At 42.2% G+C, this 24051-nt stretch overlaps 1 protein-coding gene across 2 annotated transcripts in view; it reads left to right on the forward strand.

Moving 5' to 3' along the window:
* The window catches only part of CLSTN2 (calsyntenin 2), a 666422-nt gene that overhangs the window by 603943 nt on the left and 38428 nt on the right, over nucleotides 1–24051 (forward strand). For both annotated transcript variants that reach the window (XM_058295067.2, XM_071214548.1), the window contains one exon: nucleotides 5636–5798. In XM_058295067.2, the coding sequence (XP_058151050.1) occupies nucleotides 5636–5798 (163 nt within the window). The remainder of the gene's footprint in view (nucleotides 1–5635; nucleotides 5799–24051) is intronic.

The following is a 24051-nucleotide window of genomic DNA, read 5'->3' on the forward strand; positions in this document are numbered from 1 at the left end:
GAGCAGACAACAAGCAAGCTGTAAGAGGGGGAGGGGAATAAATAAAATAAATAAATAAATATAGACACATAGAAGAATACACAGTGAATGGACACAGAAAGCAGACAGCAAGCAAGCTGCAAGGGGGGGATTAACATATATATATATATATAAGTCATCACACAGAAGTCCAGAAAATGATTCTTGAGAAACTCATATAGCAGGTGTGATACCCAACCCATTACCTCCAGACTCTGCCTAGGTGAGTCCCTCCCACCCCATTCTGTTGTTGCCCCAGCCATCTCATTCTGTGGCCGCCTCAGCTCCAGGACAACTGGTCACAAGTAGGCAGCTCACTGTGTCCCACACTTGTACCAAAGCTCTCCCACCATCCCCCGGGACTCGAGGTTCTCTGCACCTGCTCACAGCCTTTCCATCTTGTCCCACTCTGTTCCAGATGTACTTGCTAATCCCTTTCCCTCTCCCCCATCCATCTCTTTTTCCACTATAGTGTATATTATAAGTTCTAAGTAGGAATGAGGATAGAAAGGTGAGAATGAACAAGAAAGAATCATCATCAGAACTTTGGTAATAAAGTAATTGGAGAGAGGGAAAAAGTGGGGGGATGCAGGCAATGCCCAGGGTTCTGGCTTGGATGACAAAGCAGATGATGGAGCTTTTACTGAGTCATAGAACACAAGAGAGGGAACAGTTTTAGGGTGGAGTATGGGGGATGATGAGCTCAATTTTGAATACAAGTTTGAAGTGCCTATAGAATATCCAAGTAGGGACTTGTGGGAGACAGCTTGACATGCAAATTCTCTACTCAGGATATAAGTCTCTTGTAACGATCCAGATTTGGCAGTGAGTATGTAAAGCTGAGCCACTGGTTGTGTGTGAAATGAAAGACAAGAACCCCAGCATGGAAATCCGCAGTTACATAAATGTCAGATCTGACTCCCAATAAGACTGTAAGAAACCATGTCGTCTCTTTTCCTTTACTTTGTAAAGGTGCCTAGGAGAGAACTCATACTTCAGAGAGTGGTGGTCAGGATTAAATAGTGTTTGAAAATATGCTTCAAAATTGAAAAGCATTGTTCCAAGACTGATTGATGGTTTCCATGACTACCAACCCTTCCCCACTCAAAAACCTGGGGGTTTCTGTACGCAACAGAGTGAATGCCTGCAGGTGAAAGCCATCCAAGTCCTCAGTTCTCAATTCCCCCTCTCTCCTGGCAACCTCATCTCCAACTCCTCGCCTTTCCCAAACACACCCTGAGCCCTATACGCTCTGTGACTTTGCACCTTCCCAACCTCCCAGCTCCACCAGCTGCCCCACCCCTGCCCGCAGGGTTAACGTGCCACATTGCACGAATTAGGGCTTGGCGTGTGTCACAATCCATTACTAGCCTTTTGTCTCTTCCCTCATTGACTGGCAGCTCAGTCTACCAGGTGCTTCTTTCTAATGCATAAAATAAGGTATGCATTTAGTAAATGCCTTCAGGAATTTATGAATGAATGAGTCTTCACATGCCCCCCAAACCTAATACCTTCTTTGGCAATAGAAAAGACCAATGGATGAATAAAGGAATGAAAGGTTGCTGCTCCTTTTCTCTGGAATTTATTGTTTACTATCTCTTCCCAATGAAACCTTAGTCCTTAAATAGCTACCCTAAATACCACCTTCTCCCAGCCTAACGTATTCTCTCCATTCCCTGGGATCTCACGGTCCTTTGCATCTGGTGTGTAACACATCTCAATTCCCATTCCATCTGAGTCTTTTATACATTTGGTAGTCGTCCCACAATTTGATTGAAAATCTTGAGGGCAAAGGACAGTTCTCATAAACTCTATTGCTTACAGCCCATAGCACACTCCCTGGCTCACAATTCTTGGCAGGTAAATATATTTCACCCTGAATAGCTGCATTCAGAAATACCTGATAGCCACAAAGAGAAGCTCTCACCTGATCTTCTCCCTGCTCATGGGAGGCTTCCCTGGCTCCCAGCTCATTGTGGAGTGCCAGCTTGCCCCTAACTTGGATCTTCTTTGACTTTGGCCTTCCTTAACATGTCTCCCTGGGTCTTTGATCTCTGACTCCCTCATCAACTAAACAGCAGCTCCAGCTGTTCACCTTGGGAACACCTCTGCAGGTTCTCAGAGAGTAAAGTGTCTTTGGTCTACCTAAGGCCTTGGACATTTTCTCAGGGGATGGTGTCAACATACTCGACATGCTGGGTACTGGTTGGGTTCACAGTGATTCACAAACAGCGGAGGAATCAAAGTTCTCCTCTCTCTTTCACCCATGAAAGGTCACTTTGACTAATTTCCCTTCTTCCTGATTGAAGGCTACATTGACATATTTATTTTGCTGCCTCCTAGCTTGACAATTTTTCAATTCCAGTTTGCCTCTGCCATTGTGGCAGGAGTTTAATGTGGGTCTCTTCATGATCATAGATGCACCTTTATATGAAGCCCTAATTAGGCATCTCCTTTAGCTTCTGTCAAGCATGACTTGGTGTGAGAAGTCTGTAGGCTTATAAGTCTGGGTATGAGCTAAAACCCTCTTAGGATGTCCATTTAGGAGATCACTGGGGAAGCTCCCAATCCTTCCTTCCTCTGAGTCTTAGCTCAGGCTGTTCCCTACTCCCAGAGCACCCTCCCTTTTTATCTTGGAGGCTCTAAATCTTATCATCTTTCTCAACCCATATTCATAAGAAAAACAACATATCCCCTTTCAGTTGGCAGGATTTTGCTTTTTTAAAATATTATTCAATGTGGTGAGCATGCGGAAGATGAGTATTCTCACACTCTGCTGGCAGAAGTCTAAAGAGGCATCATCTTTTACAGAAAAGAAATTGACATATGTACCAAGAGCTTCCAAAATATCCCCACCCTTGAACTCAGTAATTCTATTTCCAAGAATCTTTTCTAAGGATGTAATCAGAAATGCAGACAAATATTTATGCACAACGATATTTGTTATAGTATCTCTTAAAATAGCTGGCACGTCATTAATGGCTAATAATAAAGGAACAATTAAATCTATTATAGTACAACCCTATTAGGCAGTCATTTGAAATGAAGTTTGTGAGGCATTTTAATGTTGGTGTTAAGAGAAACGTGCAAATTTTCAAATTGTATATATAGTGTGATCCAAATAGACCTTTCCCAGCTGTTGTCTCTCAGGATGTTTACAGGAATGCCATAATTAGAAAAGTTCCACTTTCTAGCAAGGTTGGAAAAATATTGCAAGCATGTATTTTTGAAGCTGATGGAAGCCTCGGATATGCTAAGGAGAAAGGGAAATCCCCCCAAACCAGACTGAGTTGAAAGGGTTACCTCTTTTTCTGTGGGTCATCACAGGGCCTGGAGGAAAGCAAACACACGTAGGAAAAGACTGTGCTATTGAGAGGGGTTATTGCTGCTGTTGGAATGATTTTACGTCTTCCTTGGAAGTCTGTGTATTGTCCTACAAAAATGCAATAAGTGTAGAAAGAAAGGAAGCAAGGAAGGAGAGAGGGAGGGCGGGTGGGAGCTGGAGGATCATTCTTTATGCAGCTTCAGCAGACTTGCAGGCCATAGAGCCCAGTCCAGCCAGGGGAAGCGCTCAGATTCAACATGTCAGTCACAACAGAAAGCATGACCCTTGAAGGGTGGCGACTGAGCCCAGAAGGAATGCCCACGTGCTGCGGGGCTGGGCTCTCCGTGCTCTGCCTATCAGACTGCAGGGCACGGAGCATGGTCCAGGCCATGGCACTCCCACCCTGTCACCCTCTCCCTCCCTCCAAACTCTTACTCTATCCCTAGCCTGGCCAAAGGTTTGCCAGTGCCTCAGGGAGCATCCCCAGAGCCTCTGCCATGAAGCAATATTCCAGGATACCTCATCTGTCTGCAGGACACCTCTCCTTGATTGCAAACCCCAAGTCTAGCTTGCACTTGTCCTCTTTGAGGATTAGACGCTCCATTCAAATATTCTCCTTCACTCCTCACTCTTCATCAGCCCTGGACTCTCTCTTCAGATCTTCCTTCGTACCTTCCCTGTGCCCCTGGGTCGGCCCCACCCCGGTCCCGGGCTCAGCCCTGGAGCCCTGCACCCAGCCCAGCATCTGGTTCTTGTGCTTTGTGAAGCAGGGAAATATAAATTGGGTCAAGCCCTCTCCCTGAATGTAGCAGGACTTGGGAGTGATCTGCCTGGACCTCCTCCTGCTTATGTTCCAAGGTCCCCTAAAATATTCATCAGACTTTATCAGGCTAATGGGCTTCAAAAGGAGCAATTTTCTGAGACATGAGACAAGACAATATAAAAAGAACATTAAGAAAAAAATTCTTATTCCAAAATGAAAGGAAAAAGATCATTTAGCATCCTGTTGGCGTTATCTATTCATGAGAAACTGCACATTTACTCCAGAGTGGGCTGTAAAGAGGACTTTGATGCCCTCACCTTGGGGTCACCTTCATGCAGAACTCATCTGTCTCCCCTACCATCTGTGGCAGGGGCTGTGAAGATAAGAGGATGCAAATGGGAGCCATTTCACAGGTAGACACCGCCACCACTGGGTGTGGACGAATTAGAGGGAGAGGGAGTGTGAAGGAGAGAGTCTAGGGCGGTGAGGCCCAGGACACTTGCTTGGAAGATGGGTGGGAAGGTGGAACCACTCTCCAGTCTTCCACTTTTTGTGCCTGTCTCCCTTCCCAAGACAGGCCAGCCTTGGTTTCTATTTCGATCATGCTGTGTGAGTTCAGTCCCTTGAGGTCAGGAATTGGGGCTCCACTCTAGACCTCCAGCCTCTTTACCAATACCTTAAGGTTTGGCTTGGGTTCTCAACCCTAAGACCAGAAGTCTTAGGCACAAAAGTTGTGAAAGGGCATGGTTTGCAAGTGGTGTGTGGAGGCCAGCCTGTGGGACCCACGTATGGTTCTCACCCAGGTTCACCCAGATGTAGCAAAACCGAGTCCTGCTGGGAAGGCCGTCTCCCTCAGAATTGATTTTGTCTGTGCTGAAGAGAGCATGAGCTTATTTGTACCAGCTTCTCCAGCAGGCCTTGAAATAGAGACAAGAGTATTAGGGGTTCCTCTTCTCCATCTCTCCCTCCTTCCTCTTCCCATACTCATTGCCCTCTCTTATTCCTTCCTGACTTTTAATTCTTTCCTCTTCCATTTTCTTCTTTCCTTTTCCCTTCCTCCTCCCCTTATCCATTTTCATCTTCATTTCTTTCAGTCTCTCACCTTTCTTTTTATAGCCCATCTATCCTAAAGTTTAGAAAATAATTGTAATTTAACTTTTTTCTCTACCAAAGAACTAAGCAAAGTTTCATAAAAAGCGAATTTAAGCTGACTTCTGCTCCCCTAACCACTACAAATTTACCAGTCTTGACAGTTAGTAATCTTGTGACCAAGAGAATTTGCCCAGAATCACATATTGGCCTGATGATTGGACTCTCAGGTGTTTCTCTTCCCCATGGTTTGCCCCAACCTATTGGACAATGAGCTTTGCTTACCTCAATACACGTCAACCATTATGTTCATTAAGTTTTTTGCAATAAAAGCTGTTAACCCAAAAATGTTTTCTCCCCCATTCATAATAAGAATAAAATCTGTCTGATGTTGTATTCAATATTCAATTTTAAGTGTCACTTCTCTTTCTTTTCATTAGATTTGTGACAAGGAGTGGCATTACTATGTCATCAATGTGGAGTTTCCTGTGGTTTCCTTATACATGGATGGAGCAACATATGAACCATACCTGGTGACCAACGATTGGCCCATCCATCCATCTCACATAGCCATGCAACTTACTGTTGGCGCGTGCTGGCAAGGTAACACAGTCAAGGATCGGGTCCCCTAAGTCAAGCCCTTTTCCCTGACTCATGTGTGCATAGTTCCTGAAAGAGACTGGTAAAGAAAAGGGAAAAGCACGTGGTGTGAAAATTAGCCAGGAGAATTTATTATCCCTCACTGAAAAAATAGGACTTATTTAAAAAATCACTACTCTAGATAATAAGCCAGTGTACTAATAAAGCACTTGGCTTGATATCAGATTTTGATTTTAAAATCAACATGAGCAGTTTCATGGTTACCTCTGAGGTGCTGTTGCCTTTTACTGTTCTGGAACCTTATTCAGGTCTAAACCGGGGCTATGTAGGGAAAAGGCTGAATGCAGCATCTTGTATCAAAATTCTCGGCTGGGTCTGTTGTGTTCTGCTTTGATCTGGAGCCACAGTTCTCCCTTTATGTTCTTAACACACCCAAGTTCCAGTGTGGAGGGGACTCACAAATGCCCAGGGTGTGAGGTCCAAGGGAATTATTTATGTTATGTTATGTTATGTTATGTTATGTTATGTTATGTTATGTTATGTTATGTTATGTTATGTTATGTTATGTTGACAAGCTTAACACCGTTGAACTGTGACTCTCAGCTGATCTATTGCAGAAGGGTCCCCCAAGCCAGCCCCACAGCACTCACCCCCTCTGAGGTCAGGCAGCCTTGGCCATGGGGGACAGGCCACAACAGGAGACGGCTGTCTCTCTGAAAGGCGGTATCAAGGCCATTCTTGGGCCATTGCTGGCCACTTGGGATCACATATAAAATATAGGTGTCTGATATAGGAAACCTGATTGCCTAGTTCCCCTCCTCCCCGTAGATGGCCCTGAGTTGAATTACTGAGAAGGTAAGCAGGAGAACCTTGAGAGGTGCCTCAAGGCATTGCAGTGAAGGGTGGTATCTGTGCCTGGGGAAGCTTGGAGATGGGGTTGATGTTTCATATGCTTGCTCTCTTGGATGGCCCTGGGCAGATGTTTGATGGCATCAGAGTCAGACTCAGATGTGAGAGAGATGTCACAGCAGCACAGTGATGACTGCTGCCTTCCCCACAAAGCACTGTGTTCCTTCCCATTCCCTCCCTGCTGCTCTCTTCCAATCCTTCAAATCCAGGCTGATTTACTCTTTGGAAGCAGGAAAACTGGCTCTCCAGTCTGTCTCTTGCTCAGGGCTTTTGGATTTTTTATTTCTGCGACCTTAAGGGCTGGGATGTTTTGAAATACCAGAAAGAGTGAAGGGATGAAAAATGCTTCCCAAATAAGCAATTTAGTACTTTGAGATAGAACCCAACCTCTAATTGATGGAATCTATGAAAGTTATCAAGATTTGTGACCTTGACCGTTCAGCATGGTGGGTGAAGGAAGAAGTGGGCTATAGCAGAATAATATGCCTTCAGAAGACCAGCTGACCCAGAGTGAGCTAGAAAAGACATGGTCCCTCTCGATTGGTACAAAAAAAGAAATCTGGGAAGTGCCACGCAAGAGAAGATGGCAAGAAGTGGTATAGTGGAACCTAGGAGCACTAGGGATAGAAAACCTAGGAAAGAAATGAAGCGTGAGTGAGGTAAGGGAAGAGAGTGTATTTTTTAGCTGGGAGCACCTACTCGACATCTGACGTGTGTCACATTATAGCAAAAAAAATATTAAACATTTTAACAGAACTTGGTGTTAAGAACTCGATCAGTATTGTAGACTTCCCAGGTTATCAGGAAATGGAGACTGAGTCATCTGGCAAGAGACCATGAAATGCATCAGTATTGCAATGCACTAATTCAGAGGTTGCACAGGAAACATTAACATCTGAACACAGCTGTGCTAAAGTGATGGCCATTGGCATGGCTTAATGTCCCAGCCTGACACCACAGCCAGCCTGTGGATACTATTGAACATAACCTGGATAATGCCTCTTGGGTAAGAGGGCCCTACTCATGTTCTCACCATGAAGCTTGCCACGATTCTTTCCTAGAGGCCCTCAGAGATTGATTGCATCAGTATCTCTAGCACTCTAGCCTACAACTGAAACTTGTCCTCATCTCTAAAATGCCAGCTCTAACTGTTACTGTCCAGTTACATGTCTACTGGGCAGGAAATTTGTCCCACCAAAATAAGAAGTGATTTTATAAAAAAAATTAAGATGCTCTCTTTGGTTAGAATAGACTAAGTGGTGCTACAGTGACAAGCAAGATCCAATTCTCAGTTACTTAAAATAATTCTCACTTCATATTCACTGCAAATCAGTGGAGCTTTTCTCTGCTTTATCCTCAATCTGGGACCCAAGCAGACAGAGAAGCCACATTGCTGAGTGAGGGAAGAAGAAAAGGAAAGCAAGGTGAATTGTGCATGAGCTTTAAAACTTCCGTCTAGAAGCGGCACCCATCATTTTTACTCACATTTTGTTGGTCATAGAAAGTCACATGGCCATATCTAATTCCAACAGAGCCCATGTAAATGAATCTACAATGTGTCTGGAAGAATTCGAAATGTCTCATGAACAACACTGACAAACACTCCAGTCTGCCCACCTGGTCAACAGATATTTGGTTGATGCTCCTTCCCACGTGAAAACTACATCTACCCTTCTCTAAGTGAGACAACTCGAAGGTCCCATCTGGTTCTGTCTTCAATCTCAATGACCTAGGTCTTTGAGTGATTCTTCATGGTCTCTTCACCAGAGTGAGATTATAGGAAGCTCTAGATCAGGCCCGAATGTGGCTCTGCTTGGTTTGGAGGCTTATATACTAAAAGGATGAGTTACTTGACATCACAATCACCCCAAACACACACACACACACACACACACACACACACATACACTATTCAACCATGGAGTAAGGCAGAATAACCAAAAACATTTACACCAAGTCAGAGGAAGAATTAGAGAAATACAGCAGTCGTTGGTCCATAGCAATTTTGAAATACCCTTGAGCAGACAGTATAAGGGCCGCTACCTTAGAGTGGTGAATGTTCTTTGTCACCCTTGGCTCCATTCTCTGGAAGGTATTTCCTTCTCTAGTATCCTCCTAGACCACATCTAAAGAGGTCATTGTCACTCAGTAAATAACAGCTCTAATATTATATCTGATTGCACTTTGTTTAAAAATTTTTCCACAAAAATATTTTTAAAACATTAAACCAAAGTTTATGTTTACTTTAAAAGAATGTGAGAGGGTAGTCATCAAGTATTTCTGGTCCTCTTTTCAGGTATATGCCAGGACTGCTTTTCTCTGCTCCCTTGATGTTAGGTGTGACCATGTGACTTGTTTTGACCAATGAAATGTGAATAGAAGTACCATGTGTCGTTTCCTGGCAGAAGCTTTAAGAAGCAGTGTTGCAAGGAGGTCATTTATATACATGGGAATGTTTGAAGTCCTGTGAGACAGGACAAACATCAGTCCCAATTTCTCAATAAGGAAATTGAGGCTCTGAGAGATGAAGAAGCCTATCCAACATCACCCAGTTAAATCTATCCAACCCCAAACTTCCAAAGTCTTTGCAAGTTTCACTGTGAATCACTACACTACCCCCAATTATTAGTTGATCATTTTATTGCTGTAATTATGTGTTAGTGAAAATGCAGAAGCTGATGTTTATTAATACAACTGCTACAAACCGACGGACTTGGCCCAGTGGTTAGGGCACCCACCTACCACATGGGAGGTCCGCAATTCAAACCCCAGGCCTCCTTGACCCATGTGGAGCTGACCCATGTGCAGTGCTGATGCGCACAAGGAGTGCCCTGCCACGCAGGGGTGTCCCCTGTGTAGGGGAGCCCCACGCGCAAGGAGTGTGCCCCGTAAGGAGAGCCACCAAGTGCAAAAGAAAGTGCAGCCTGCCCAGGAATGGTGCTGCACACACGGAGAACTGACACAACAAGATGATGCAACAAAAATAAACACAGATTCCCGTGCCACTGACAACAACAGAAGCTGACAAAGAAGAAGATGCAGCAAATAGACACAGAGAACAGACAACCAGGGTGGAGGCGGGGGAAGGGGAGAGAAAATAAATAAATAAATAAATAAATAAATAAATAAATAAATCTTAAAAAAGAAAAAAACTGCTACAAACCCTTCTATCATCTGAGTCATCTGAATACCTGTGACCAAAAAAAATCCACAGGAACTCTGGTTTCCCCTTGCTGATCTCTTGCCAGATACTCCCTCCATAGAACAATGAAAAAGAGTTTAGGCTTTGGAGTCTGAAAAAATTGAATCTGAGTCAAATTTCAGCCCTGCCACTTACTAGCTGTGTGGATCCAGCAGGATGCTTAATTTCCCTGAGCTTCTATTTTCTCTATAAAATAAGAGTAAAACCTACGCCACAGGTTTATTATAAAGATTAGGTGCTGGACACATGGAGTGTGCTGGCATGTTTCAGTTCAATGAAGGTGTAAATTTTAAAACACCTGCTGTCTCCTCTCCACCTCCTTCTCTGTTGCTTTCATCTAAACCCAACAAGGCAGACAATTACAAAACTTTGGCAGACTCTGCCTTCTGTGATCCCAGCTTTCCCATGGTCTCCAGGTTCCCTATTGTTCTTTGCATATGTTGACTTTTCTCCTCTCCTCCAGAGCGCACTTCACACACAGACCACGCCCTCCTATATCCAGCTATGAACCAGAAAGAAGGTCATGATGCTGGAGAATAGTTTGCCAGAAGACTAGTATTGCAAGATGGAACTTGAGATGTAGGCAGGAACCTACCTGATCATACAGTCTTTTGGGCCATGGAGAAGATTTGGGAATGATGACTCATTGGTGTTTTCAACAGAAGAGAAAATCCTTAAAACTGGGCATACTAGGAAGAGGAAGAGTTTACTAGGAAGGTTAAGGGAGGCCACAGTGTATGCAGAGAAGTTTGGCATAGCAGACTATTCAAGGAATGCTCAGGGATCCCTATCACTGTAATGTACATGGACCAGAATGAGTGGAGAAGAGGCTGGAGAAGAATGTTGAGACCAGATCACGGGACACCATATTGCCTGGTTGAGGAACTTGGACTCCCACAGCTACTTACATCTTCCTCGGAGCCAGGTTTTTATCTCGGATGGGCACATTAAAAGATCTTTCGATAGGCCACAGGTCTGTGAAATTAACAGCCTACAAGGCAGGCCTTATCTTTGCATGTCCCTAAACCTTCTGAACTTCATTTATATGCACATTAGAAAGCCTTTGTATGAACCTCTAATTGCCTTTGGGCCTGGAATTGTGGGGAGCTTTTCAGATACTGTTGAGTTTGGCAAGGGAACCAGCTCCTATTTGTGAAATTTCCAATTGGGGTTAAGCAATGGGAATAGAAAATTATTTTTGATAGCAGCTGCTTGATCTTCATTGTGGAACTGGCCCCAATTCCACACTGCTGGGCAGTGCTCTACAGCCCCAATTATTCTAGAGCAGGGGTTCTTAAACTTTTTGTTCCACGGACCCCTTTGTCCAGTCAGGTAAAAACCAGGGATGCCTTCTCAGAATGTAGTGGCAGATAGTTTTATAACACTCATCTAGTGTCAGGTCTAACAACTTCCGTGATTTCGAAATCTAGATGAGTATAAGCGATTTTTTGAGATATGCAAAAACTGTAATGTGAAATGAAATGAATACTACTGTAATTTATTGCATACATTCGTAAGTGAAGGAAATGCTAGATTTCAGTTAGAGGTCAAAGAAAATAAAGATAACAAGTTGATTTTTTTTTTTTAATTCAAGAGCACCATCCTCTAAAATTTAATCCCCAGTTAAGAACCCCTGGTCTAGGGTGTCCTGTTAGCGAATTTGAAAGCTGAAGTCATCAGTGGAACTCCATTTTCATTCGGTTGGCTTTTTTTTTTTTTTGAGTAATTAAAAAAAATTGAGATGCCATTTACACTTAAGAAATGTTGCCAGTGAAACCTAGAGCATGAAGCATATCATACTTGTAGGAAAAAGCTCCTGCAGTCAGGGTGGGTCTCACATAGTGGAAGAGTTCCCCCTCCTGTGCAGGGTCGCGCAGCATCTCGCCATCATGTCTATGATCAGGAGTGTGGAGGCACTCAGGATGGACTCAGACCCTTCACCCAGCGGCGCTCGGTCTGTGCTGACTCAGAAGCTGCCTCCTTCAGACAAGGACCAGCTTCCTTGCCTCTCTTGCGGGTCAGGACACGGAAGACTATCATTGAAAGACTAAGTTAACGTATCCTTTTCCTTAGATTTCTTACACATCCCATTTCTAAGATCAAAACTCGGAAACCAACTCACAAATAATACAAATCATAAACTCATATCTGCTTTACTCCTGAACTTCTAACCTGGGCCAAAGCACCCAGCCATCTGTGAAAGCCAATCAGGAAAACTTGTGATTATTCCACATCAGTGCCTTAGGGAACCCCTGGGGTTCGTGGAATTGTCCTGGTGGCTACTAAGGGGGACCTCAGCAGGTGTGACTCCAGGGCACCACTGCCCCCCACTACAATCAAACATTTCTGTTTTACCTATTTTGTGTTAGACATAATTAGGCAAGGGTTATTTTCAAGAAATGACTAAACATGGAACAGCAGTTCTAGGCACTTTCTCTAGAAGCCACATTGCTGTGCAATTAACAGCCCACGAGGCACCTCTTGTTGAGTTCCTGCCTTGTGGCTCTGTCCCCCTTGACCACTCACCCCTACCTCTGCTGGGGGCCTCTTCTGCAGTGTTCTGATCCTGGACTGTCCTGCAAAATGCCCAGCTCTGCCTACTCCTGACTGCAACTCTCCACTGTCCAGGGGTCTAGGTTCTAGGTCTTGGTTTGGTCACGAGACAGAGTTCAAGGATGAGCCACAGACTAATTAAGCAAGCAGAGGATTTGCTGGGGGCTAAGGCAGTGGAACAGAAGGACACCTTCAGAGCGATGAAGGTGGGCATTCTCCAGGGGGAGAAATGCCAAGCTCTGCCCTGGGGTCCCCGTTTCATGGGGGTACAGGACTCTAGGGTCAGCACTGATAAGCCAGGGTTTAGAGTGCAGAAACCAAGGAGTAGGGGTGGGGTTGCTGTCCAGTAGTGATTGGCTTCCAGTCACTGTCCGTGAGGTGTGAGGTCATGTGAAAGCTAGGTGGGTGGGTAGTGAGACGGCCCTCTCGTCCCTTCCCTCTTTCCTGGCTGCCTATTAATAACACAGCCCTTGGGTATGTGCTGGAAGCTGCAGGGTGTGTGCTTGTAAGCTGCCCCCTCTTAACTTGCCTGTGTGACTCAGCAGGTTAATGCTAACCAGGAGGCTGTGCCTCAGTTTCTCTTACCAGGCTGATTAGGTTTATTTCCCCTTCCTCCTTATGTCCCTATTCTATCCTGCCACCCTCTGGGTCTTGGATGAGGAGGAGGACTTTCTACCCTGGCCCCTGGTCTTACTGAGTCCTACTCTCTGCTTAACATATAAGGCAGCAGGTGTTGGAGAAGGGATGGTCCTAAGCATTAGAGTCTGTTAAAGGACAGACACAGAACCCCACTTGTGGCTTTTGGAAAGAACCAAGACAAAGACTACGAATGATCAAAAAAGAAATAAAAAGGCAGAAATAACCCCTGAGAGCTGCAGTAATCAACAGTGGATGATCCTCAGCTCTAGGGGACTTGGGACCACACATGGCCCTGTGATCTGCTGTACATTTTTGGATCATTTATCTTTCAGACCCTAAAATTAGTGCAGATGCTGGAAGTACATCCCTTCACTTAATAAGCTTGTCTAATTTAGTACAAATTTCACTTAATAAAGTCTGTGGTTGAAATTATTCTGCATCCCTCGAGTCTCTGCTGCTGAAAGAAAGAGGGCCCCTCTAGCGTAGTCTGCCTTACATTCAGGTCACACTTGCCAAGCAGCTTCGTGATGCTCCAGACCCACAGGAGGCCCCTCCCACTAGGATTCCAAGGTCAAGTTTGGGAAGCACCGTATAGTTCATTCCCACACGACCATGATGGAGAGTCACAATGCACATTCGCTTATTAAAGGCTGTCAGGAATGAAACCTGTTCAACTTTACTTAACTCATGTTTCCCAGACTTATTTCACCATGGAATACGTTCTTTGAGAAATAATGTTCCTGGAGAACTCTTGGGGAAACATTTTATTAGAGTTATTTATCCAGGTCTCCATCCTCTAGAGGTCCTGAGTTCGCAGAGGGCAAGGCTGTCTGCTCTCACAGAGTCACCTTCCCTCTGCCCCTTCCCCCTATCCCAGGACCTAGAGACAGTAGCTAATAAGGGTCTGTTGAATCACGTCCCATTTTGGGGGCTGTTTTGACAAAGGTGTGTGGCTCACCTACCCAGAGGAGACTACCAGGTGTGCCTTAGCATTGTCCATCTTTAAATATCAAAGAAAGTTTGCTCTAGGCCTAAGAGTCAATTTGATATGGGGATGTATTGGTTTTAAGATGACACAGATGAAGTGAGCTTTAAAATTCAATGATTCGTGTCTGGAAACACAGTATAACTGAGTTACACTTTGAATTTTATATATTATTCCAAGGATTATATTAATTAGAAAATTTGACAAGTGTCTTAGAGTAAAAACAGTACCATTTTAGCTTCTCAGAGAAACACACTGAAGACAAAAGGCAAAGAGACCATTGAAAAGAGAAACCAAAAACTCACATGATGTAATCTCATCTTGGAGTTCCTTGGTATCTTGCTACCCCTATAACTAGCTGCTAACTTTTGAGGTCTTGCTATTAGCCAGGCACTGCACAGAGTTTTACATAGTTCTCATTTCATCCTCACAACAATGCTGTAGCATAGGCATGCTCATGAGGCTCATTTTTCAGGGAAGGAACCAGACTGGAGACGATAAGAACCTGGCAGAGGGCCACACAGACTCTGGATTGGAATCCAGATGTGCAATTACAAAAACCTCGTCCTTAATTTCACTGCTAGGCCATCGCTGCTTCTGGGGACATATAAAGCCAGATGGCATTTTCACAGCTAAGTAAGGAAGACCAGAGAATTCTGGAATCTGGAGTCAAACTGTTTGCCCAAATCCCTTGGCAGTTTGGAAAAAGTCAACTCCAGCCTGAAGATGTCTACAGGCCCATCAGGCAGCTTGGTTTACCAGGTGTGGGAGTTGAGTATGGAAGTAGAGCCTGAAATTTGAGTCAGAGAATTCCAGACCCTCGCTGCTGTGCTTATTTGCTTTGGGTCTTTGAAGACATGTCTTGCCTCTTTTTTTTTTAAACCAGTTTTATTGATACATATTAATAAAGCACACAGTTCATTCAAAGTGCGCAATCAATGTATTTGATATAATCACATAGTTGTGCATTCATCTCCTCAATCATCATTAGAGCAATTTCATTATTTCAATAATAATAATAAACTAACAAGAAAATTCTTCACCCCTTGATCTCTCCATGCTTCCCCTGTTGCGTATAGATGCTACTTCTGGCTATTCTTGCACAATTACATATTTATTAAGCAGTTCTACTGAGATATATTTACATATCATGCGATCTATCCAAAGTATATAATCAGTGGCTTTTCATATAATCACTTATGCATTCATTACCACAAAAAATTTTAGAACAATTTCATTACTCCAGAAAGAAAAACTCCACACCCCTTAGCTGTCCTTCTCCAACCCTACATAACCACTAAACTAACTTCTTCTTTATAAATTGATTTATATTTACTTTTTATATAAATGAAATCATTCAATATGTAGTACTTTGTGTCTGTTTTTTTTCACTTAGCATATTGTTTTTTTTGTCTGATATTAACATCTTATAGTGTTAACATACATTTGTTCAATTTCAAAGACAGTCTTACATATACAGTTTTACCCATATTCATATTTCACATCCAGCTTTACTATGCTGTACATTTCTGTGTTACATTTTTTATCCTCCTTTTAGTAATACACATGACCTTAGACTTAGCTTTTAAACCCCTTTCATACCCACATACTAGTACTGTTAGTTACAGACATGTTTGGCTTTCATCTTTTCTAGTCATTTCCATAGATCAACACACATCCTTTTTATCAATTCTGCACAAAGTAACCCTCAGTTTTCCATTCTCTAACCTCATTCTATTCTCTAGTGACCCATATTCAAGTTATTAACTCCAAAAGATTACACAATGTATTTAGTTCACAATAATGTAATCATATTGTATTTGTCCTTTTGTGTCTGGCTCGCTTCACTCAACATTATATCCTCCCGGTTCATCCGTGTTGTCATATGCTTTACAATTTCATTTCTTCTTACAACTGCATAATATTCCATTGTTTGTATACTCCACAATTTATTCATCTGTTCTTCATTAGATGGACATCTGGGTTGTTTCCAACTTTTGTCAACCATGAAAAATGCTGCTGTGAACATTGTTGTGAGGGTGTTTGTGTTCATATCACAGCTCTCAGTTCTTCTGGGTATATACCTAGTAGTCATATTGCAGGGTCACATGGTAAGTCTATAGTCAACTTCCTTAGGGACTGCCAAAAAGCCCCCCACAGTGGCTGTACCATTCTACATTCCCACCAACGTGAATAAGTGTCCCTATATCTCCACAAACTCTCCAACACTTGTAGTTCTCTTTTTAATAGTGGCCACTCTAATACGTGTGATATACTATCTCATTCTAGTTTTGATTTGCATATTCCTAATCGCTGGTGACGTTGAACATTTTTTCATGTGTTTTTTTGTCATTTGTATTTCTTCTTTGGACGAATGTCTATTCAAGACTTCCGCCAACTTAATCAGGCCGTTTTCCTTTTTATTGTTGAGTTGTGGCACCTCCCTATATATCATGAGTATTAAATCCTTATCAGATATGTGATTTCCAAGCATTTTCTCCCATCGAGTTGGCTGCCTTTTTACCCTTTTGACAAAGTCCTTTGAGGTGTAAAAGTGTTTAATTTTGAGGAGGTCCCATTTATTTATTTTTTCTTTTGTTGTTTATCTATTGGGTATAAAGTCTAAGAAACCACCATCTACCACAAGGCTTTCAAGATGTTTCTCTACATTGTCTTCTAGTAGTTCTATTATCCTGGCTTTTCCATTTAGGTCTTTGATCCATTTTGAGTTAATTCTTGTGTAATGAGTGAGACAGGGGTCCTCTTTCATTCTTTTCGTTATGGATATCCAGTTCTCCCAGCACCATTTGTTGAAGAGACTATTTTGTCCTGTTAACATGACTTAGGTAGGTTGTTGAAAACCAGTTGGCCATTGGGGTGAGGTCAATTTCTGGACTCTCAATTCTATTCCACTGATCAATGTGTCTATCTTTATGCCAATACCATGCTGTTTTGACACCTGTAGTTTTGTAATATGTTTAAAGTCAGGCAGTGAAATTCCTCCCATGATACTCTTCTTTACCTTCCAAATGAAATTGGTAATTGCCTTTTCTATTTCTGTAAAGTAAGCCATTGGAAATTTGATTGGTATTACATTGAATCTATAAATCAGTTTGGGTAGGATTGACTTACTGATATTTAGTCTTCCAATTCATGAACATGGAATGTCTTTCAATTTGTTTAGATCTTTTTAAAATTTCTTTTAGCATTGTTTTTAGTTTTCTGCTTATAGGTTCTGTATTTCTTTGGTTAAAATGATTCCTAGGTATTGAGACTTTTATTTTTCGCTATTGTAAATAGAAAATGGAATTTCATCCTGATTTCCTCCTCAGATTATTCAGGGCTAGTGTACAGAAACATTACTGATTTTTGTGTGTTGATCTTCTGTCCTGCCACTTTGCTGAACTCATTTATTAGCTCAGGTAGCTTTGTCATAGACATTTCAGATTTTTCTAAATATAGGATTATATCCTCTGCAAATAGTGAGAGTTTTTCTTCTTTTCCTATTTGGATGCCTTTTTTTTCCTTATCTAATTGTTCTAGTTAGAACTTCTAGCACAATGTAATATAACCATGGTGACAGAGGGCAACCTTTTCTTGTTCCCAATCTTAGAGGGAAAGATTTCAACCTTTCCCCATTCAGTATGATGTTGGTGTGGGTTTTCATATATTCCTGAATCTTCCTTCTAGTCCTATCTTTCAAAAGTTTTTATCAAGAAAGCATGCTGGATTTTGTTGAATGCCTTTTCTGAATTGATAGACGTGATCATGTATTTTTTTCCTTCAGTTTGTTAATGTAGTATATTACATTAATTGATTTTCTTGTGTTGAAGTAGTCTTGTACACCAGGAATAAATCTGACTTAGTCATGATGTTTAAGTCTTTTGATATGCTGTTGGATTCTATTTGCAAGTATTTTGATCAGAATTTTTGCATCTATATTCATTAGAGAGATTGGTCTATAATTTTCTTTTCTTATAGTGCCTTTTTCTGGCTTTAGTATAAGGTGATGTTGGCTTCATAAAATGTATTGGGAAATTTTCCCTCTTCTTCAATTTTTTGGAAGAGTTTAAACAGGATTGGTGTTAATTCTTCCTGAAATGCTTGGTAGAATTCACCTGTGAAGCCATCTATTCCTGGAATTTTCTTCATTGGGAGATATTTGATAACTGATTCAATCTCTTTAACTGTTATTGGTTTGTTAGGTTGTATTTCTTATAGCATCAGTGTAGGTTATTTGTGCATTTCTAAGAATTTATCCATTTCATCTAGGTTGTCTAGTTTGTTGGCATACTGTGGGTCAGTCATAACTTTGCCCATCATTTCTGATTTTATTTATTTGCATATTCTCTCTTTTTTCTTTGTTAGTCTTGCTAGGGGGTTGTCAATTTTATTTATCTTCTCAAAGAACAAGTTTTTGGTTTTGCTTATTTTCCCTATTGTTTGTTTGGTTTTTTAATTCTCAATTTCATTTATTTCTTCTCTAATTCTTATTATTTATTTCCTTCTGCTTGCTTTGGTAGTGGTTTGCTGTCCTTTTTCTAGTTTCTCCAGTTGTTCAGTTAGATCTCTGATTTTAGCTCTCTATTCTTTTTTAATATAGGCATTTAGAGCTATAAATATCCCTCTCAGGACTGCCTTTGCAGTATCCCATAAGTTTTGGTAAGTTGTATCCTCCTTTTCATTTGTTTCAGTATGTTTACTAATTTCACTTATAATTTCCTTTTTGACCCACTGATTATGTGGTAATGTGTTGTTCAGTCTCCACACATTTGCAAATTTACCTCTTCCTTGTCTATTATTGATTTCTACTTTCATTCCATTATGATCTACAAACTTGCTTTGTGTAATTTCAATCTTTTTCTATTTATTAAGACTTGCATTTTGACCTAACATGTCATCTACCCTGAAGAAATATCATGAGCACTTGATAGGATTGTATAACACACTGAGTTTGGGTTTGCAATGTTCTGTATATGTCTGTTAGGTCTAACTGGTTTATAATATTGTTCAAGTTTTTCCTTGTTGATCATCTGTCTAGTTGTTCTATCTAATGATGTGAGTGGTGTGTTGAAGTCTCGAACTATTACTGTAGACATATCTATATTTCTCCTTTCAGTTTTGTCAGAGTTTGCCTCGTGTTTTAGGGCACCCTGGTTAGGTGCATAGATATTTATGACTCTTATTACTTCCTGGTGGACTATTCTTTTTATTGACATATAATGGCCTTCTGTATCTCTTTTATATTCTTTATATTTAAAGTCTGTTTTATCCAACATTAGTATAGCTACCCCTGCTCTTTTTTGGTTTCTGTTTGCATGGAGTATATTTTCCAACCTTTCCCTTTCAGCCAGTTTGTATATCTGGGTCTAAGATGAGTCTCTTGTTGTCAGGATATGAATGACTCATGTTTTTTATCCATTCTGTCAGCCTATATCTTTTGACTGAGGGGTTTAATCCATTCACAATCAATGATATTACCATAAATGCATTATTTACTTACACCATTTTATTTTTTGGTTTTCATGTCATATCTTATTTTCATCCATCTTTTTACTTTTTTTTGTTATCCTTTCTGCTATTCTTCCTTCTATACTCTCCTCCAAGCCTCTTTCTCCTGTCTTTTACTTTTGGGTCTTAAGGGTTCCTTTACTATTTCCTGCAAAGGTGGGTTCTTTTTTATGGACTCTCTAAGTTTCTGTTTGTGGATATTTTAAACTTACTGTATTAGTCAGCCAAAAGGAGTGCTGATGCAAAGTACCAGAAATCTGTTGGCTTTTATAAAAGACATTTATTTGGGGTAAAAACTTACTGTTACTAGTCCCTAAAGAGTCCAACCCAAGGTTGATTTTTCACCAAAGTCAGTTGCCATATGTTGAAGCAAAATAGTTGCCGATCTCTGTGACAGTTCAGCTTTCCTCTGTCTCGGCTCCAGGCTGGCATAGGGCTTGTTTCTTTCTGGGCTTTCTCAGCATGGCAGGCTATCAGGTAAATGGCTCATCTCTTCCTGGGGCTTCAGGATCAAAGTCCTCTCCTCTGCTGTGTCTATGGAGCTCTCTCTCTTCCTCTTGTGTATATTTTTCTGTGTGTCTTCTTGAATGAGTGTCCATTTATATAGCCCACCAAGGGGTAGGGGTCTCAATCTCGAGTTACACCCTACTCACAGGGATGAATCAAAGCCCTAATCTTAACATAATTTTAATCAAAGGTATCTCAGCTGAATCTAATACAATCAAAGGGGATCACACCCAGAGGAACAGACAGGTTTACTGACATAATCCTTTTTTTTTTTGGAATTCATAAATAATATCAAACTTCTACACACCTTCATAATTAAAAGACAATTTTGCTTTATAAAGAATTCTCAACTGGCAGTTTTTCTCCTTCAGTATCCTAATTGTATCATAATACTGTCTTCTCACCTTTATGGTTTCTGATGAGAAATCCACACTAAGTCTTATTGTGATGGTTTGCTTATATGTGATGGTTTGCTGCTCCCTTGATGCTCTTTACCTTTGACATTTGACATTCTGATTAGTATGTATCTTGAATTAAATCTATTTGCATTTATTCTGATTGGGGCATGCTGTGCTTCTTGGACATGTAAGTTCATTTCTTTCATGAGAGTTGGGAAATTTTCAGCTATTATTTCCTCAAATACTCTTCCTGCCCCTTTTCCCTTCTCTTCTCCTTCTGTAGATACATATGTTGTTGTGTTTCATGTTATCATTCAACTCTCTGAGCCCCTTCTCAATTTTTTCCATTCTTTTCTCTCTGTTCTTTTCAATTTCAGCTGTTTTGTTTTTGGTCTCCCTTATTCTTTCTTCTATCATTTAGACTCTGCTGTTGTATACCTCTAATGTGTTTTTGATCTCACCTGTCATGTCTTTCATTCTCAAGAGCTCTGCTCCTTTTCTGTTCAGGTTTTCAAATTCTTCTTTGTATTTGCTCAATGTCTTCTTAATGTCATTTATCTCTTTAGTTATATTGTCTTTCAACTCATTAATTTGACTTTGGAAATTTGTGTGCATCTTGTTGATTAGTTTTCTCAAATCCTGCATCTCTTCTAGGGCTTTGATATATTCCTTTTCTTGGGCCATAATCCATTTTCTGAGTATGGCTGTAATTTTTTGCTGATGTCTAGGCATCTGATTAGGGTGGGGAGTTTACTCAGGTGCTCAATTTTTCTCTTTTTCATAGGTATTTAGTGGTGGGAGGCTGTGTTTTACTGCTGTTCTTTGATTCTTGGTTCAAACTGTTGTAGGTCTTTAGGATTGTCCCTGTTGGTTACTCAAAAGTGGGCTCTTGGTCCAGTAATTGTTGCAAGCCCACTGCCTAGGACCTTGGGGAAGGAGGATGTAAAGACCAGAAAAAGCCTCTCTTGTTTACTTTTAATTTCCTCAGTGCACTTCTTTGGTCTGCCAGAAGATGGCACTCTTTGGCAGCCTTCTCGGTTCAGTGCCTGGTGGGAATGGGTTTGCTGCAACACAGACCAAGTCAGTGTGATAGAGGATCCTTCCTGGAGGCTAAGAGCCTCATATTTCAAACGTTCTCAATGGCTATTCTCCAGCCTTTACTGGCAGCCCTCACCCTTTTCCCCGGTAGGAAATAACTCCACTTGCCTTTGTGTCCTCAACAACCAGTCCTGGTCAGTAGAGAGGGAGATTGAGAGGGTCAAATCTCTTTAGTTCCTACAGGGCTCCCAAGGCAGACAATGGCCCAGCCCCACCCAGCCTGGAACAGCTCCTGGGACACAGCAGACCAAATCCATGATTCAAAAGTTGAGTCAGCCTTAGGCTTCATCCCTTTCTTACCCCTTTCCAGGGAAGGTGGGTCCCAGGGGCCCCCTTCATCAGTAGCCACCAATCCTGAGGTTTGAGAATTCAATAATATCTATAGCATGGGGAAGGGTGCCAGCAGTAGCCCCTGCCTCTTTTCGCTCAAAGTTTTGCTGTACGATTCTTCTTCTCCTTTGTCCCTCTCTCTTCCGGGCAGTGTCCTGTCTTCCCCTTGTGTCCTAAGCCCTAGAAGATTTTTTCTAGGCCATTTCTGCCTATCCTCTAGCTAGAGAGTCCCATGTCTTTCCAGTCCACCATCTTCCCAGAAGTACTGTCTTGCCTTTTTTGCCCTCAGTTTCTTCATCTAGGGAATGAAGGAGATGGCCTAGATGATATATGAGGGCCCTCACAACTCTATGAATTTCGGTCCTGAACCCCAGAAATCTGACTTCTGGGGTCATCACTAGGTCTCTTAGAATATGCCATATACATGTTTGAAGGAAGGCTGGGGAAATGGGTACATACAAACTGAAAGGGTTGAGAAAACCTCCTGAGAACATGTCACTGCCAGTCATGGTGGCAGATCGCCTATCTCCAGATGTCACCTGCAACCTGCAGCTGGGTGAGCATCCCGTGGGCTTGTTGGACAAAATTTTGGAGCCACAGCTTATGGGGATCTATTATATACTTCAGTTAATCTTTGCATTCTGTGTGTGTCTCTATGACTGAAATGAGGAAATGAGAGAAAGCAAGATTTCAGACAGCCTCAGCATTTGCATTGCTCAAAGATGATACTAAACCATCCATGAAATTGTGTTCATTGAAGGGCATCTCCATCAACATGTCAGGCACAGAGCAGCAGCCAACTCAAGCAAGAGGGAACATAGCCCCCACTCCTTTCCATGTGTTTCTCAGACTGAATAGCTGTGGAATGGCAGGAAAGCCCAGCAGCCTGCACACACTTTGCAAAAGGAGGAGACTTGGCATGTCCACACTACATGGACATTTTACCTTGAAATACACTTAGGGGAGAGTGGGCATTACTGCTTCAAAAGCAGTGTTCACAGAGACTGAGCCTCAGTTTGCAGATGAAAGAAAACTGGTGGTTGGGGTGGGGATCAGATGGATCTAGAGCTCTTCATTCCCAGGACAAACCCTGGCTCAGATTGAGACAGGCTACTTTACATGTTTACCAAATACTACTGTTTATCAAGACAACTATATTTCCCAGCAAACTTGACACAATAATTGGGAGTTGCTGCTGAAGTCATTCCGTGTCCCCGGAAGTCAAGTATAGTTGCACATTCTCCCCCAGCATTGTGTCAGTCCCAACCCATACCCACTTTTATGGAGTAGCCCAATTATTATGTCATCTAAGAAATCCCCCTTGAACCCGCCCAGCCACATCTCCTTGTAGATGGTTCAGGCCAAACCTTTGGGAGCAAGCAAGACCTGAGTTTCAGTCTTGGCTTCACTAATTTCTGTCTATGTGGCCTTGGGCAAATTACCCAACTATCAAAACCTCATCTGTAAAAGGAGGTAAGAATCTCAATCCACAAAGAAAAAAAAATTTCTAGACCCATTTTAGTTTCATTTCTGGTCCCCATTACATGTGAATGGGGGAGGTAGAACCTCAGAAAATTTGGAATTCTCCCATTTCCCTAGTGTGGCTGTTGATTCCAGGGGGACTTAAATCATGCCAAGTTTTTAGGGGGGGGGTACCTCCAGTTATCTGTCCCTGCAAGTGTCTACTGAAAGTGTTCACCTCTTCTGTCACTAGCATCCGTCAGGACTGGCAACTCTCTTGGTATTTCCTTGCCTTCCTTAGGGGCACAGAAATATTTCTGCTGCTTCTCCTGCTCTCTCTGTAAGACCATCTGTGGTCCATCTGCCCAGATGCATCGGGCCAGCATTCCCTCTTGGGTATCTCGCAGCCTTGCCAGGGCTCAGCCCGCACCCTCATGTTGCAGCTCTGATGTCTTAGCACCTACTATCACCTCCCTGCCATGCCCCAGGCTGGGGGATCATCCCTAGTCTAAGGGGAAACCAGATTTTCTTCCTTGATCCCTACCCAGATCTCCCCCAGCCTCTAAGAACTTAGCCACTGCTTCAGGCCCCTTCTGCTCTCCTCCCTGCCACAAACCTCCCCCACGGCGCTGACAGAAAGCGGAAGGGGTGGTTGAACGGAGG

This window comes from Dasypus novemcinctus, chromosome 4, assembly GCF_030445035.2.
Source record: "Dasypus novemcinctus isolate mDasNov1 chromosome 4, mDasNov1.1.hap2, whole genome shotgun sequence".
In the NCBI taxonomy this organism is placed as follows: Eukaryota; Metazoa; Chordata; class Mammalia; order Cingulata; family Dasypodidae; genus Dasypus; species Dasypus novemcinctus.